Source organism: Stigmatopora argus, chromosome 16 (assembly GCF_051989625.1).
Source record: "Stigmatopora argus isolate UIUO_Sarg chromosome 16, RoL_Sarg_1.0, whole genome shotgun sequence".
NCBI lineage: Eukaryota > Metazoa > Chordata > Actinopteri > Syngnathiformes > Syngnathidae > Stigmatopora > Stigmatopora argus.
In genome coordinates, this window is record NC_135402.1 from 8,143,340 (window position 1) to 8,160,242 (window position 16,903).

Consider the following 16,903-nt stretch of genomic DNA (forward strand, 5'->3'; position numbering starts at 1 on the left):
TACACACCATTAACTACAACACCTCGACTTTCTTTTAACCTGGAATGAAAATATCTACAGGTACAAGAGATCCCAAAAAAGGACACCAAACATCTCAGTACACTGCAGTTTATTTCTATACATGAACAATGTCACAGCAGTCCTGCAGGGTGCGCTCATGGTTGCATCCACAGTAACAGTCACAGTACATTGCCCTGGAATGAGGGAGAAAACAACAACAACATCTCTCTGCTACACCACAGTATTCAACATCTCACCAAAATCCGTTTACATCAAGAATCAGGTTAAGCCTGAAAGTTAAATACAGATGATAATCATTCATTTTCATGTTTTTTTTCTTTCTAAAGTTGTCCAGATTCAGGGTCCCTGGGCCAAAATGGTAAACGGGTCACATATATTCAAGGGTGGGGGGGTGTAGGGACCCTACTTTAAACAGTAAAATGCACAACACACGCAGTCTGTACAGAACAACAGCAAAGATATGCTCTGTCATAGATTATTCACTATTTGTAAGTATTTTTTTTTCCTCATTTCTTGATTGATTCATGATATTTCGGTTTGAAGGACTCCCAAAAATACAACACGGCACAGAGATTAAACAGCAGAAAGGTGTACATTGAACGCATCGTCTCACTCACCCCCGTGACCACTGACAAAGAAAAAAAGCAGAAAAACAAGGGCAGGTTATTAATTTTTAATTCACATATTTCGAAGATAATAGGTTCTATGTAGGGGTACGGGCACAGAAACATGCTACAGTATTGCACTTTTTATTCATATCCCGCCTTGAGAAGGTAACAGTTTCATTTAAGTATTTTTTTTGTTTTTAAATGTGATTTTTTTTAACTCTTTCAGTGCCATTGACAATTATAGAGAAGCAATAAATTGGTTCTTAAAAAGAATCTCTAGTTTAACATGAGAACATGTCCAAGTCATTTGCTGTGGGAGGGTGGCAGCAAATTAATGTTTGTTCATCCCCTTCCAATGTTCCAAACAATGTGGTATTGGTGCGGTATTGGCATTGCCCAATACAATACAGGCAGGTAACAGAATTAGCCAAAAAAAATGGTATTGGTGCAACAGTAGTTGTCAATGGCAGCCAATGAGTTAAAGTGTGTGAGGGCTGAAGGACTGCATTGCATAGCTTCTGTGCAGTGATGAAGAGATGGAAAATAAGAAGAGTGAAGTGGGGTGTCTTCCGGCACCCTTTTGTAAGCCTGCTGTTCAGAAAGAAAGAGTGTACGAGACGACCGTCATGCAAGGGAGATGTTACAACAAAGGACCCTGCAAGACTACAACAGGAAGAACTTGGTGAGTGTTTCGCTTTTTCTTTGGCTTTTTGAAATTTTTTAAGCGTTAATGTTCGGAGGAAAAGTACTGTAATTTCAGGACTATAAGGCGCACCTGATTCTAAGCCGCACCGTACAAATTGCACAATAAAACTGTATTTGTTCATATGTAACTGCACTGCACTATGAACTGCAGGCTTCAGAACGGGAGGGAAAACCATCTTTATAGTAGTTATAGTTAATAGTTAAGGATAATTAGGCCGTTTTCGTGGCAATAGGGGAAAGACAAGAACTTTCCCGGATTTCCATATCGTTTAGATGGAGACAAAATTTGGGGGGTATTGTAAAAATGCGAAAAGTCGAACTCTTGGCGACGCTCTGCCCTGTTGTTGCCATCTAAACGGTTTAAAAAGTGTCTGAGACTGTCTCCCATACCTCAGAACAGGAGCCAAAGGGTTACTTGCAGGAATCAAGTAAATACAACTTGCATTTTTTTCATCGGATCGTTTCCGTTTAAATGTGACGAGCACAATTATTGTATGGCCGTATCATGTTGGAAAAGGCTAGTAGGAAAACAACTAAAATGTATTTATCGGCAAATTTGCAACCAAAACATTTCATAAAATGGCGCCCGCTGTATCACGCGATGCTTTTTTCTAGATCTTTATCAGGTGAGTTGTTTTTCTTTAAATTTTGCAATACAGTGGTTAACTTGTGGTTATGCTTGTATAACTGCTTTACGTACTACATAGTCTATGATGTCTTTTTGTGTGTCATAGAGGGCCATGCAGGAGGTAAGTGAAGGTTGTCAGTGTGCTGTCTGGTGCGCCAATGCTGCCTGTCCTGCGCACACGCAACTCGTTGGCCCTTTGAATTGAAAATCAAGGCAGCTACAGTGGTGCAAAAATTTTGCTACACGATGAAATATGTTCTGGCATAGACAATCGTCTGTATAGAAAACAAAACAAAAAAAGCTATGCATGTGACCTGCTAAAAAAAGTCAGTTCCAATGGCGGAAACGTTTCAGATTTCCTAAATCTTGTTCGTCCTCAAGTGCTTGTCCAATTCAGATAATTCAGTGGTCAATAAAATTCAGCCAGTTTTTGGGGAAAAAAATACAATTTCACCAAGATGTGACAAAACTTCCCCATACGTCTCCACTGCCTCTATTCACTTATAACTGCACATAAGAGTCACAAAACTGTAAAAAAAAAAAAAAATACAAAAAATGTCCTTGAATCGGTGGTCGTGAGCTGTAAATGCCCCCAAAATTTCTAGTAGGTGACCCAGGAGAGATTACGGACCAAAATATCAACGCAATCACTTAATATTTTTTGTTGTTTTTCCAGATTCTTTAGGAAACACAACAAATCGACCCTTTGAAGATTTTTTTTGTCATATTTACGAACGGTTTTCAAAATAAAAATAACAGGTGATTATTTTGAGAGGTGATGATTTTAAGTAAAACTCACACAAGACAATGACATGTCATTTAGAAGTAACATTTAGAAGTATTACTATCAGTTTTTTTTATACTATATTGTTGCACATGCAATCGTGTAGGCAACATGGTGTATTTCGTACCACTGTAGCGAGTGTACTTTGAAATTCAAGATGGCCAACGGGTTGCGTACGTGGAGGACGGCTAGCGCGGGCGTGACAAGGCGCACTAGCAGAGGTGTCGAGTGTTTGTACGATGGACAGGTGGCGCTATTTGAGAAGGCGGAGGTAAGAGCGGGAGGATGGAGCCGGCGCCGCAGAGAACAGGAAGGTGGCGCCGTCGCCCGATGAAGAAAGATGCAAGAAGGGGAGGAAGGAGGAGGAGCTCGGAGGTCTAGTGGGTCGGAGAAGGTGGGGGTCTCCGACTGTTAGGGCACACACAAAGAGGGTGGGGGCACATACACAAAAAGATATATATTTTCTAATCTCTAGATGCCCAATCATCTGGCGTCCAATCTTCCTTAAATTTAATTGACTTTATCACTAGTATAGACTCTTATTAAGAAATTTGTCATGTTTTCAACAGGTAGGCAAAACACACATGAACAATGACACAAAACACCACTTCAACGCAGGCAAACGTTAAACTCTTTCGGGGGTTAAGACTGAAAATTCACGCAACGCACAATGTTTTTGTAATTGTGCATATGTGTGTGTGTATTCCATGCAGCACTCTGGAAGGAAAACAAAAAAATGAGTTTAAAAGAAAAATGGAGAGGAAGAAGAAAGGAGGGCTGCTGCAGTCTAAAATGGCAGACAGCGCCAACATACCGGAAAGGTTAGTCCTCACTGGTCTGTGATTGTGATTCTGTGGAAAGAAGTGTGGTTGCGTGGTGGTAAAACGAAAAAACTGGGCAGGACTTGATTTACAATAAAAAATGAAAAAAAAATCTAAATAACTCTTTCCCTAACAATGGTCCCCGTGGAGTTTATTAGTACCATCTGTGGCACTCAATTAGCAAATTTGTTCTCACTTAGTCCTAATTAATGGCAGTTTCCCAGAAATATCAATTAAAAAAATTTCAATAAAGCTTAGTCTATGACCTAATAGATATATACGTACGTACACAGGCGTGAATATTTTTAACACACATGAAATGATTGAAAAATGAACAGAACAAGAGATGGCAGTTGAATAAATCTGTGTATGTGTGTGTGTTTATATATATTTAAATCTAAATATATATATATATATATATATTTATAAGCATTTTTTATTAACACTCGAACAGTGTATTCTATTGTATATTAGTATCAAGATAGATTTCGTTAAAATGAAATATATTTTGTATTTCCATCTTCAATATGTGCAATTTTCCGAATTATGTATATGTTACAAAATATATATATTTTTATAAAAAATAAATATATCATATTTTTTTTCTTGTAATTAATCACATTAAAGTCCCGCCCTAGCTTTTAAAATTTCTCATCCATCAGTGTAGTCATGCTTTGAACACAGAGCTCTCCACTTAATTGCTACCCTTGACGGCAAAAGACTGGTGGTCCCTCAGTGATCGTTCACTGCCGGCCCCTCCTCCTTCAAACGAATTGGACGTCTATTGCCGTCAACGGCAGCGAGTGAGTTAACACGAGAACACGCTAGCAAGCGGGAGGACAGTTTAAAGACAATGGACATGATCTCCTAATAATCTTTGTGCTCTACATCATACGCAAAACTACACTTTCTGTTGTTATTTACCTTCTGTATGCCCATATCTCGGTGTCTTCACATCCCCCTTAGCAACAAAAATCCACACCAGTTTTTCTTAAACATTATTACCAATGACGGGTGTTCTCACGAGAACGTATTTGGAAGTCGTATAAAATTGCACGACGATAGCTCTATATAATAGTTAGCTTGTTGACTATCGGCAATAGATCTAGGTCGAATGGATAGTACGTCTATTCATGATAAACTCAACTGAGTTATCGTTGACAAATTATAGCAATCTTAAATGATATAAAAAAAGTTAAAGGTGGTGAATCTGTTGTTGTTTTTTTGCACGAGATCCAAATACATTCTTGAGAAGATCGCAAAAATATGATCGTTTTCATCTCACCTGGGAACGCTTGGGGGTGCGCGGTTGGGCCGGGAGGGCACGGTGGGTGGCGGCCCGCTGTAAGGGTCTGGAGAAGCTCCAGGACGGGATGGTACTGAGGGTCCCCCGGCAGGGGGAGGCCCACGAGAAACCGGGCGAGCTGGGGGAGCCCTGCGATTTGGAGTCGGACTGGTGGCGGGGGACCTGCAAGGAATGATAGTACCAAAAAAGACTGTTTAGCAGTGGCAGTTTGTACTTGAATTTGCTATTAAACACAATGTAATTAATCCCGCACGATTAACCACGATTAAAATGAGTTGCTATTGCCCAGCCCTAAAATATTCTTACATATGCGGTGAAATTTCTGCATGGAGTTTGTACTCAGCTGAGCAATTTATAGCTAGTATTTCTAAATACACGTTCCATGGTGTATTTATCAGACGGCGTCAACAGAGAATAGCCAACTAGTGACGACGCTTGTCCCCATCAGAGCACACCTAGACATATCTAAGGGTGCTATGGAGGGACAAAACTTTGCCAATTCGCATGGCGGACAAAATTTACATACACGACCTCCTCACCTTCCTCCAGGAGTGCCCCGCTGGACCTGCAGCCACGAGTCGTCCACAGGCGGCGGCATAGCGGTGGTGACAGTAGTGGTGCTAATGTCACCGATAATGCTGAGCGCCTCTCGTAGAGCGTGGTACATCCGCAGCATTTCGTCGCGGTGCTGCGCTTGTTCTTGTGACTCTTCCATCAGCGTGTTTTGATCGGCGCACGAGTACAACTGGGCCAGTAGCTCAGCGTTTATGAACTCTTTGCACTGAATGGAGCAATGGAACAGTTGAGGAGCGCTTAACCCTTGATTATGAACAAACAAACCAACTTAAAACACCATCACAAACATCACATTTTGGGTCATGTGAGCCCCAGCGTAAACATTTTTGTAAATGAGCAAGGGTGGGAGGATCGTTGGAACTGCATGATTTTACAATTTTTTGAACCATATCGTTGAAACCAGGAGGACTGGCTGTGAATGCTCATCTTTAGGTGCCAATGACGGCACTAGTCGTCCAATCTTTTTGGAATGGGATGGGAAAATGAACGAGGCTAAAAATTATCGAAAACAATGAGAACTCACGTTATTAATCATGAGATGCATGATGGTCTTGGGCATCAGATCTCGGACCGTTTTGTTAACGATGGCCATGTAGGAGTCCACCAGGTTGCGGATGGTCTCCACCTGACGCTCCAGCTGGGGGTCCATGCTGTTCATGAAACTGTCAGAACCGTTGTCCTCGGCCCCATCGCCCTGAACAGACCATATGACCAACGTCCTTTTTGATTTTGATTTGACAGCTGCTATGCTAAGTAATATACCATACAATGTCATAGTGAAAAGAAACAAAGATGATGAAGAATTAAAGTGTTGAGCAGAAGGCCGTACCTTTCCTTCCTTGTCCTTCAAGGTGTAACGGAAATGAAGAAAACAGGCGTTAAAAAGTACATATCATTTAAACAAATACACAGTAACGTCACAATATGGACTCTTTCAGTGCCATTGACGATAACAGACTTTCAATCTCGTGGTGTCCAATCATCCTCCTGCTATGAAATGAAATTAGATTATCACGAGTAGACATCCAATCCATTTGAAAGACTGTTGTCAATGGCACCAAGTTCATTAACACGCAAATTGGTGGGTTGGCGCATTACCGTGACGCGTTCGGGGTACACTCCGGCTCGCAGGAAAGAGGCCTTCCATGCGTCAATGTCTTCCTGACTCTCACAGGCCAACTCTAGTTGACGGTAGTCTTTGTACACATTTCTGCATTTTACACATTGTAAACAACATCAATCTACTCTAACTGCAAAGATATGCAATGTGAACACAGCAGACATGTTTAATTACAACCAGAATCTTATGGGTTTTCTCAAACTTTGTTAGGAAAGTGGATTTTTTTTCCAATGCGTTGAACCGCTGGATTGGTTTCTTTTATGACTGGGCGAGTAAACGCAAATATGATTGAACATAGCTAATGACTATATTAGCTGTTCATTGTGAGTTAATACAGATTAATATATAGTACATTTAAATCACAGCCTTTGAATTCATTAACAGAATAAATTAATAACACAATCTTACAGTAGTAATTTACTTCGTATTAACTCATTGTCTCCCATTGACAGTGATAGATGTTCAAACCTTTTGAACTGGGAGTACTGGCAGTGAATGATCACTGCCAAAAATTAGGAAACAATTCAAACATGAACACGTGAAGTATTTTAAAATAGAGAGTTACTTTTCAATCACACTATTTAAAAAATAAAATGTAATAAAACCTTTGCTCGGTGTTGAAGAGGGCAAAAATGTGCTTGCTGGACATGAAGCCTTTCTCAACATCTCGCAGCCGCAAGTTGTCCACCTGCAGCATGTACTTCTTCTCCTTCTCCTACATGAGAAGAAAGACAGAGACAAAACGTTGGCCTGGAGGAGCATAGAGTGAAATCACATCCAAATGAAATATAAACCAAGGGACCATGGCTCATACACATACTTTTATTCATTCCGTCATTTATTTTATGAGCCACTTGTATTGGTTGCCAGCCAATTGCAGGGCACAAAGAGATGAACAACCAATCACGCATAGGGTCAACTTGAACTGTTCAACCAGGCTCCCATGTGGGAGGAAACCGGAGTACCCGGAGAAAACCCACACAGGCATGAGAAAAACACAAAGTTGAAACTCACCAAGGATTGAACCCTGGAAATAAGGACTGTGAGACGGACGTGCTAATCACTCAATTACTGTTTGTTTAAACTAATTTTAGTGAACTTACCGGCTGACAATTTTGCACATAATGAATTGACCGTGAAGGGTCTCTGTTTTTATTCAGGATAACTCAAGAACAAATAAAAGCACTATTATCAAAACTGCAGAATGTGTTTCGTAATATGAAATAGAAGAGGTGATTAAAATCATAAACCAACTGTCTAGAGCTGCCGTTTTTCCACGTCCAATCTCGCAAGTCTTTTCAGGAGTTTATGGGAGGGTGACAATGGCTGAACGTTCATTCACACCTCTCACTTCAAACAGTTTGGAAGTCTGCTCCTGATAAACTCTTGCGAGATGGGACGTCAAAAGCACTTATGGAATTCATGGTAATAATAAAATTATAGGTGCATGAACATTTTCGAGGGAAGGATCCTAAAGTTTACATTTTAAATTTAACAGCACATCAAGTGAGGAGGGGGGCAAGACTGAAGGGAAAGTTGTGCACTCAGGTTTGCGGTTTTGATTATGGTGGAGGGGAGTCGAACCGGCGCGGCCGACAAATGAGAAACACATACTGTACATGCGAAAGGATGCGTCCTTCTCAATGTGCGTATATGCGTCCCATCAGGGAAGGTAAAAGTCCTCCTTTCCTCTTTTACCACATATGCACTTATTCACATTCCGTATCTTAAAATGAACAGAGCGTCTATCTAAAAATAAGTTTGGGTTGAACAAGTTTCTATAAACACACACATTGGTAGTCTGTAACTAAGCTTAAAGCCATCTGGACAGCTAACCGCAGTATGCCCTGCCCAAACATTATTCGTCTTCAAGGAAATGTGTGCAGCCAAATGGTCTTAACCTACAACTTTAATCTATAGTAATATAAATGTACTTTTTTTGCATAAAATTCTTCTTGATTTTATGACTTAATTCTCTTTTTTTTCTCTTGTGCGGAACTAATTCTGCGTTGTAGCAAAGCATTCCCACAATCCAAAAAAGTAAAAGTGGCCTCAGGCTACAAAATGCAAATTTAAATCACCGGTAAACTTGGGAATTTCTCACTCCGTTTTGATTCTCTGGTTTCCCCGTCTCTTTGGGAGTGATTCATATATTTTCCTCTCTAGTGGCCATTAAACACAGATGGCAGCGGTGCAACGGGAGGTGAACCGAGTCTCTTTGCATGCAAGAAGTCAAACAAGAACAAAAAGCCCTAAAAGGAAGCTATGAGGTAAATTTTATATATGCAGTAATGTGGCAATTTGATGCCTATAACTGTCAATGCAAGTGAAAGAATTAAGGAGTGTGGGCAAAAAAATAATCCAAAGGTATAAGGATATTCCAATATATATATAGTCTAGTGTTAAAACTGACATGTGCAATGTAGGCTGCATTGAAGCTTCTTGTGCGGGCCATATTCAATGACATTTTCACCCTTTGCTAAGGGCCAATAGAAACTGGCCCGCGAGCTGTAGTTTGGACACACCTGGTCTATGAATTGAGGTCGAGTAAGAGATACGTGAAGGTTTGTGTCGACTTGTGGAACTTCTCCAAAACAAATTGTTTGAAAAGCCTTGAATTGAGTGTTTGACCATATGTGCACATCTATGAAGTTAAGCCAGAAAGTGCAGACTTTGACATATAAGAAGACCTCAGTAGTTCAGTTCCATAAGAATTTTCGGCTGTGGCAGTATTTGTTTGACAAAAAGCATGAGTACCTTTCTTCTGACTCATTTGACATGGTGAAATCCCACCTTCAAGCAATTAAGGCCAATGAGGGAGTCATATTTGAGGGCGTTGAGAACACAGAGCATCGCAAATCAGTTGTTGTTTTTTGCAAGCTACGCTTCCTTCTTAGGCAACCATCTGGAGGCCCACTAGCCTCCAATTGATGTGGTAATGGAGCTTGGTCTCGTAGCCACGTTGTGTCATCCTATGAATACGAGCTGTGGAGATGATTTTTGGTCGTCAGATTCCAACCTTGGTGGAGATACCTGAGCTACAAAGGTGGGAGGACGGCGAGTAGCAGGCGAAAGACGATACCGATGGGACTCAGGGGGTGGACGCGTCTGGTAATCATCTCAGCCACCTTTAATGTTTCCTGTCTCCAGAGTAGCCATTGGGTTCCGCTAGACGTTGCTAAATACCCTGTCTAATCGTGTGGCGTCCAATCATCCCTCTGTTGTGAATTTGAAATGAGTTTGTCACTCATGATGTCCAGTCGATTTGAACTGGGGAGGGTTAGTAGCGAACAAATATTGCAATTAATTAATTTAATCTAACACCCGATGGTACAGTGGTTCATCCACCTGACTTTTGTGTGGGCAGTCTGGGTTTGATTCCCAGTGTGATTGGTTGCCCGTCTCAGTGTGCCCTACAGCTGACTGGCGACCAGTCTAGGGTGTAGTCTGTCTTTCGCCTGAAGACAGTTGGGTTATGCTCCAGCAACCCCACAACCCTTTTGAGGATGGGTGGTATAGAAGATGAATGAATCAATAAATTAATCTATTAACTCACAATGAATTAATGCAACGTTGGCTTCCATTCACAACAATAGACTCATTGCCATTGATGGCACAAGACGAGTGAGTTAACTCCCCAAGTCTTGGCAATCGTTTTTTTTTAATTTATAAAATGTTAAGATGCAAGCAAAAATCTGGTAAAACGTTGAGTTACATTTTGACCTTCTGTTCAGACCCCAATGATACAGTAATATAGCCACAGGCAAGTAGAATGACACTAACATTTGTTAGTGAGGCTCATTTGAAAGACAGCATCAGTGACTACCACTGTGACGCTCATTGTAGTCACACTCAGGCGGTCCGTCACACATAAAAAAGGAGAGAAAAAAACATGCCCTGCAGTGTTTTGTGCTGTTGCGCCAGTGTCAAGTACTTTCCATGCCTTTGTTTGGTTAGTGAGTAATACTAGTGGGCTCATTTTAAAATGCAAGAGGAAGTTCACCACCATAAAAAATTGCCCCAAAAACTATTCAAACTGAAATTCACATGCAAACATCCAAAGGTTTTTCAGCAGAATGTGACCTTAGACCTTTTGCGGACCGTATTCAATGATATGTTCATCCTTTACTGAGGCCCAATAAAAACTGCGCGCAGGCCGTCGTTTGGACAACTCTGGTTTAAAACATATTTTTACAATTCAGCAGGGCAGCGGCCTTCTAGAAGTTTGATCGTGACATCTTGGGCAACATGAGAGTGTGATAGAAATCCTAGTGACTGGAGTCGGGCATCAAAGAGGTGACGGAGAAGCCGCCCGGCATCTGGGAGCAATAACGCAGCTTCCAACCCATCATTAGCACAAAGACTGGGACCTGGGTGGCGGCCAGAGGCAATTTTCACAAGCCTCCTCTTCACAAAGTCCTCCCTCCCTCCCGCCTGCCGCTCCTCCGACATTGCGATATCAAGTCCTGTGGTCCGGCGACACAAAAGGTACAAGCCGCATGGGCCAAGTTGGCATTTTTGACAGGCGGATAAAAGAGAAAGCCTTTTTCTTTTAGTCCAAAATGATCTGCGAGGAAACTGAAACTCCGCTCTTGCTTACAAGGCGCACGGTCGTCGTTTCAGACTTTATTTTGAGTAAAGCCACAAGCTGCAGTTTTTAATCGTCGAAGCCAAGTGATATCGGTTCGTGGGGTTTTCCCCGGGGGCGCCGTGTTAAAAATATGCTGCCGCTATCTTCGTGTGCGGGAGGCTTTTTAGCACATCTGATAACAACGCTTTTAGAATCTTTATAGAATGCGTCGGCTGTGAAAGCCATTGTTGTCCTTCTTAATGGGAACTATCAGAAACCAACAGTTGGTTTACATAAGTTTTGAGTTTGAGTTTTTTTTTTTGTAAATTTATTTGCATCCTGGGTGATGCAAAACACACCAAACACATTTCCGTATGTTTTTTTATATGCAGAGTAAACCTTATTTTCCATTTTCCAGAATGGTTATATTAAACTATGGTGTTGCAATTACACCTTTACTTTACATTAAAATGTCATCCCTATCGGGGAGTACTAAAAAATAACACTCACCCGTAGTTCATCACTTCACTACACGTCCAATCCACTTGAGGTGGGAGGGTGGCAGCGAATGAAAGTTTGTTCATTTGCTGCCACACCTCCCACTGAGTTATGACTTCATTTATGTTAATGCATTAACTTTGATGGAAATATTGCCCCTATCAACATGGCAATGGCAGGCAATGAGTTGAGTGGTGTCTGACCAAGCCATGATGACACCCGGGTGACGCAATCCATGTGGGAAGCCAAATAATGTCCTCGTGTGACACGATATGCCACAAAATATTAAGAAAATAAACAAATAACACAAATGGTGTGAATGAATGTGGCATTGTTATTCCACAATCATTCAGTGGATTCAGGTCGGCAGCAAGGTAACGACTTCCTGTTTGGCAGTTCACTTAATAATGTGTGCTACGTTTAATTGTGCAGAAGGTCAGCGCAGCAACCTTGGGGCTACTTTTATTTGTGAAAGGGGGGGTGGCGTCAGTTTAAAATTGACACATATGGGAGACGGATGTGCCCTTTACTTATGAATAGTATTGCAATGATACTTTTTTTTGTTCCACAATTCCAATACCATTGTTTTGAAAAGTATACTTTATTCTCTTTTAATATTGAATTACTGCTCACTCATTTGACTGTAAAGTCATTGCTATCATGGCTTGGTCAGACTCCTTTAAAAACAGATTTTTGGATTAATGTAAAAAAGGCTTAGAAAAAAGATCTCTTTATATATATTGTTTACATTTGAATTTTAGCATGGAACACACATGGGCCGCCACTTTGACAATTGTGTCTTAAATCATTGTTTACCATTGACGGCTCTAAACGTCCAATCCATTTGAAGTGGGAGGGATGACAGCGAATGAACGAACGTTCCCCAAAGTACTTATCCTAGCATAGTCAGCCACCATGCGGCGTTCGCAATAGTACGAAATTCAGAAAGAGTGTTTACAGGAACTAACGCAAATTTAGTCTCACCATAACGGACATAATTGAGAGTAGAATAGAATTCCGTGGTTTCCGTTCCTTTCTATTTGGCTCTCTTTGCATTCAAGTCTGCCAGCCTTTTGTTTTGTTGAAGCTTTCGTACCACTAAAAATGCTCTGGATTGGTTTCATAACTTACACAAGGAAAAATATTGAATAGTTATGTGACTCATCAGCCGCATAAAACTTTCCACCCAAACGTTAACCCTTAATAGGGAACTCCTTTAAATTCTATGAATCAATTACTGTCTTTAATTGTGTCATAATTTGCCAGTCGGAGCTCAATTTGTTGTTTAACTAATTCAAACGTAGCAATTTTCTTTTAACAGGCCGTTAATGTCTAACAGGCACCATTGGCACATTGGCATATGAAGCAGTTAAAAATCAGTCTGGTGAGTCTGCCTAGCAACAAGAAGTTTCTGAAATCTAATGCAGTACCGGCCAATGTTGCTAACTTGAGACCTGCAACTGTATATAAAAATAAATGTAAAACTGAACTCCAAGACTAAGCGAGCACCCACTAATCACCACTTGCAGACGCGATGACACATTGGAGTAACATTCTATCTGGTTTGTCCAAGGACTGGTTTTATTTTGGTCCACGCTCTGAGCTCCAAATCACTTCAACCTCCATTTTTCCCCCCGTACATTCCGTGCGACCATTTGTCGGCCTTTTCTTTTCCTCTCTCTCTCATTCCACATCCCTCCTTCCCTGGCTTTACTGCTGACTGGCGTCTCCCGGGAGTGCGCCTGCTTTGATTTGAAGCTCAGGTCCCAGCTCAGAAAGTTAAAACAAACACACCAACTCAGCCGACACTTTTGTGCACCCGCACATGCGCGCTCACCATACGTGGACGCTCACACCTGGAAACATTGATCATTCTGGTCTGCCAGTAGTTTCTCATAATTAGAAGTCCGATCCTTTTGGACTTGGAGGTCTGTCATTCGCTGACAGCACTACCAGTTCAAATGGATTGGACGTCTATGGTCGTCAGTGCCAGCCAGTGTGTTCATTCTGAGTATTTTATTTTAATAATTTGATTATTTGGACAAATTAAATCCAAAGACAGAAGTCCACTGGTATATTCCAATATAAAGTGACATAGTAGTTCATTTTCCATTGTATTGTGTTTCTGCTGTGTGATATGGAAAACAAAATCATGTTTTGGGTCACGATATAATATCGTTTTAATTATTTGGTGAAAAATTGTACTACATATATGGCAAATTCCCCAAAACACACACATTTTTCAACTGAGCAGCCACAAATGTTAAATCCATCAAGTACTGCTGCAACCTAAAACTATTCAGTGTAAACAGAAGGAGCAGAGTGGCAAACATATTTTTCCTCAAATGTAACGATATTTAATTCTCTACTATTGTTAAATTTTAAAACTGTGGTATATTAAAATAGTGTAATATATTTAATGATGAATATATATATAATAATGAAGTATAATGAATTGAAACGAATTGTATTTATATGCTATGCTGTTTTCTATTGTATTGCATGTATTATTCACATACGGTTGGCCAGGGGGAGCTACTGAGTGAAGATGGGGACATCTTAAGGCCAATTAGTGTTACCAGCATGGCGTACAGAATCCAGTCAGTTTAGCAAGTTATCGGAAATTGGTTTTCACCTGCTGGCCAAAATATGCTCTCCAGGAACAGCTCTATGGCGATAATGACTATAGACAGGTATAATGTGGATTTTGAAACATACGCAATAAATATTATATGCCACATAAACTACGCAACTACATCCATCATAATCTCCCGATTTTTGCCAAACCGATTTTCACACGGTTGTTTAAACGTCAAATGCATCGACCTTACTACAATGCTAGCTCGCTGTAATTCCGTTACCAAACCAATAGAGCGGCTTTCGACGTACCGAAGCAAAAACAGGAAACGTAGAAAGTCCCTTTATAACTGTACGCAATCATTATTATTTCTAAGTTTATCACGAATTGAAGTGTTTTTTTAACCTAGTGTTATCAGTGGCAGCCACTACGTTAAGAACAATTTAGATTCAAATTTGACAGACCTTTCCCACTTTCTCATGGAGCTACTTAGGCTCGGCATTCCTACCAAATTTCCTCGTATGAAATTAAAGCCATTGCACTGCCGTACAAAGGCACGCCAACTAACTGTATGCGATCATTATCCATTCCAAAACAACAACTCAAAGAATTGCACGGTACTGTATGTGCACATGCATTTGTTCTGGTTCTGATTTATACGTGACCCCCGTCTTCCCCCAAGCTCCCCTTGCACCCCCTTCTCGGCGCACATGTGTGTAGCGAGGGTCTACATAAAGGCTTCTTTATTCAGCCCTGACAGCGAGAGGAAATCAGTTTTAGAAGCAAAAACAGAGGGAACGAGAGCGCGATGGAGACCACAGGGCTGCACATCTGGAGTTGTTACATGGCCTCCTCCTCCTCCCGCTCGCCAACAAAACGCAGACATTCCTGCCCGGGCCTCTGCTCTCATCTACACCTCCTCCCTCCATCCCTCCAGCATGCAAATCATCATCGATCACCCGCACATAGAGGAGCTAAGCTAAATTAGTAATGTGGTAGTACTATCGCACTGACTGTTGACACCAAATTGGATAAACATAAGAAAACAACATTTTGTCCTTTGGGAGCATCTCAGATCTACATTTTTTTCAGCAATTTATTCATTTATTGCAACCATACTTGGTATGGTGAAGCACTTTCTGAGCAAATTATTTTGCCTTTGAGTGAGTATGCAGTAATTTAGTACTATTAATGAATGTTTTGCAAAAAACTGGGTACACAGCAGTATCGGTGCAACACTTTAAAAATTTGCCCAAAGATCGAATGGCTCTCGTTTCCTGTTCACCTTTGAACTTCCACTTTCTCCCTGGAAGCCTGCGAGGGCCGGGAGGGGGGGGGGGGGGGGGATGGACCAAGGCAGGGGGAGGGACGGCGATTGAGACAAATCAGAGGAAGTAGAAAGCGACAGAATGGGGGAAAAGAAGGGGAGCTCCTCCTCTTTCTCTCTCCCTATCTTCTCTCCCTCTCTTGCTCGCCCATTTTCCTCCTTCTGTCTCCAGGAGGGGAAACTTGTTGGTGGTTAGTCCTTTGCCACGTCAAGCCTCCAGCAAGGTGGACGCAATGGACTGCGTTTTCTTCATTTTCTCCTTTCATTTCATTTTTTTTACTATTTTAACTCCCTGACATCGTTAGACGTCCAATCCATTTAAACCTGGAGGGATGGACATTCGTTCATTCGCTGCCATCCCTCCAGTAAAATGGGTCGGGCGGCCAATCGCGTGAAACTCACCGGATTGGACTTCTACCATCCTAAATGGCATCGAAAGAGTTAAGGATCCAACCAAAGGTAAACAAATTCACAAAAAGCATTTCCGCTGATTGTTTTGAGTTTTTTTAGCCAGCGTGACAGAAATTGTTTCCTCTCCGCAGATGCCGCGATCGCCTCCGTCTCACCTGCTGGTGAGCGCCCATTTCTTTTCCAGGAAAGACTTTCTTCTTGCACACTTATTTGTTTAAAAAAAAAATTAAGGACCCTTCAAGCCCGGCCCGCCCGCCCAGTGTTCAGACTACCTGTTCAGGAAGTAGTGGTTGTACAGTAGTCTGCACATTGGTTAGGCTGGCCTGGGGAATCGTCTCTTCAGGACCACACCTGAGCCGGACTTGGAAAATGAAGAAGCATTTTGAGCAGTTCGGATCGTAACGCCAAATGCTTGATGGCGGGATTTTGCATTGAGCAAATATACAGCAAAAAGCATTGGGAGAATACATAAGTACAGAAATAGAGGAATAGTATAAGTATTACATTGGAAGAATTACGACTTGGTTTTGAATTGGGACACCCTGAATAAAATAAAATGAAAAAAATTCAAATAAATGTAAGAAATTCATTACATTTAGATATATTCAATGAATGTCAAGCTCATTTACCGTTATTGATTATATTTGATCTTTGTAAAAAAAAAAAGTTAGTTTTTTCCTAATTTTTAGTTGTATTTTTTATTTAATTTTCTTTATTTAGTATGTTTTATTAGTACCAGTTTTTTTAGTTCTTGATTCTTCCGACATATATGTATTTTTGTGACTTTACTAAACACAAATAAGTAGAAGAAAATATAGAAAATTAATTTGAAAAATTGAAAAAGAATTAGACAGAAAATGTATATTTAGATGTTGTTTACAAAAAACATAAGAAAGAAGATTTTACAAAAAAAAATCCGAAAAAAATGAATTTTTTTTTTTTTTTTTTAA

The 16,903-nt window shown here is 40.8% G+C and overlaps 1 protein-coding gene across 19 annotated transcripts in view; it reads right to left on the minus strand.

The window, feature by feature from the left end:
• Positions 1-92: 92 nt before the first annotated feature.
• dnm1a (dynamin 1a) overlaps positions 93-16,903 on the minus strand; it is a 39,899-nt gene continuing 23,088 nt past the window's right edge. For 4 of the 19 annotated variants that reach the window (XM_077623574.1, XM_077623575.1, XM_077623586.1 and 1 more), the window contains 7 exons: positions 7,175-7,284; positions 6,548-6,659; positions 6,279-6,293; positions 5,973-6,143; positions 5,413-5,654; positions 4,853-5,035; positions 93-3,154 (listed from right to left, as the gene is read on the minus strand). In XM_077623574.1, coding sequence (XP_077479700.1) covers positions 3,124-3,154; positions 4,853-5,035; positions 5,413-5,654; positions 5,973-6,143; positions 6,279-6,293; positions 6,548-6,659; positions 7,175-7,284 — 864 coding nt within the window. In that variant the 3' untranslated portion in view covers positions 93-3,123. Of the gene's footprint in view, positions 3,598-4,491; positions 4,529-4,848; positions 5,036-5,412; positions 5,655-5,972; positions 6,144-6,278; positions 6,294-6,547; positions 6,660-7,174; positions 7,285-16,903 lie in introns of those variants that run through there. The other 15 variants (XM_077623576.1, XM_077623589.1, XM_077623577.1 and 12 more) reach the window with 12 other exon arrangements.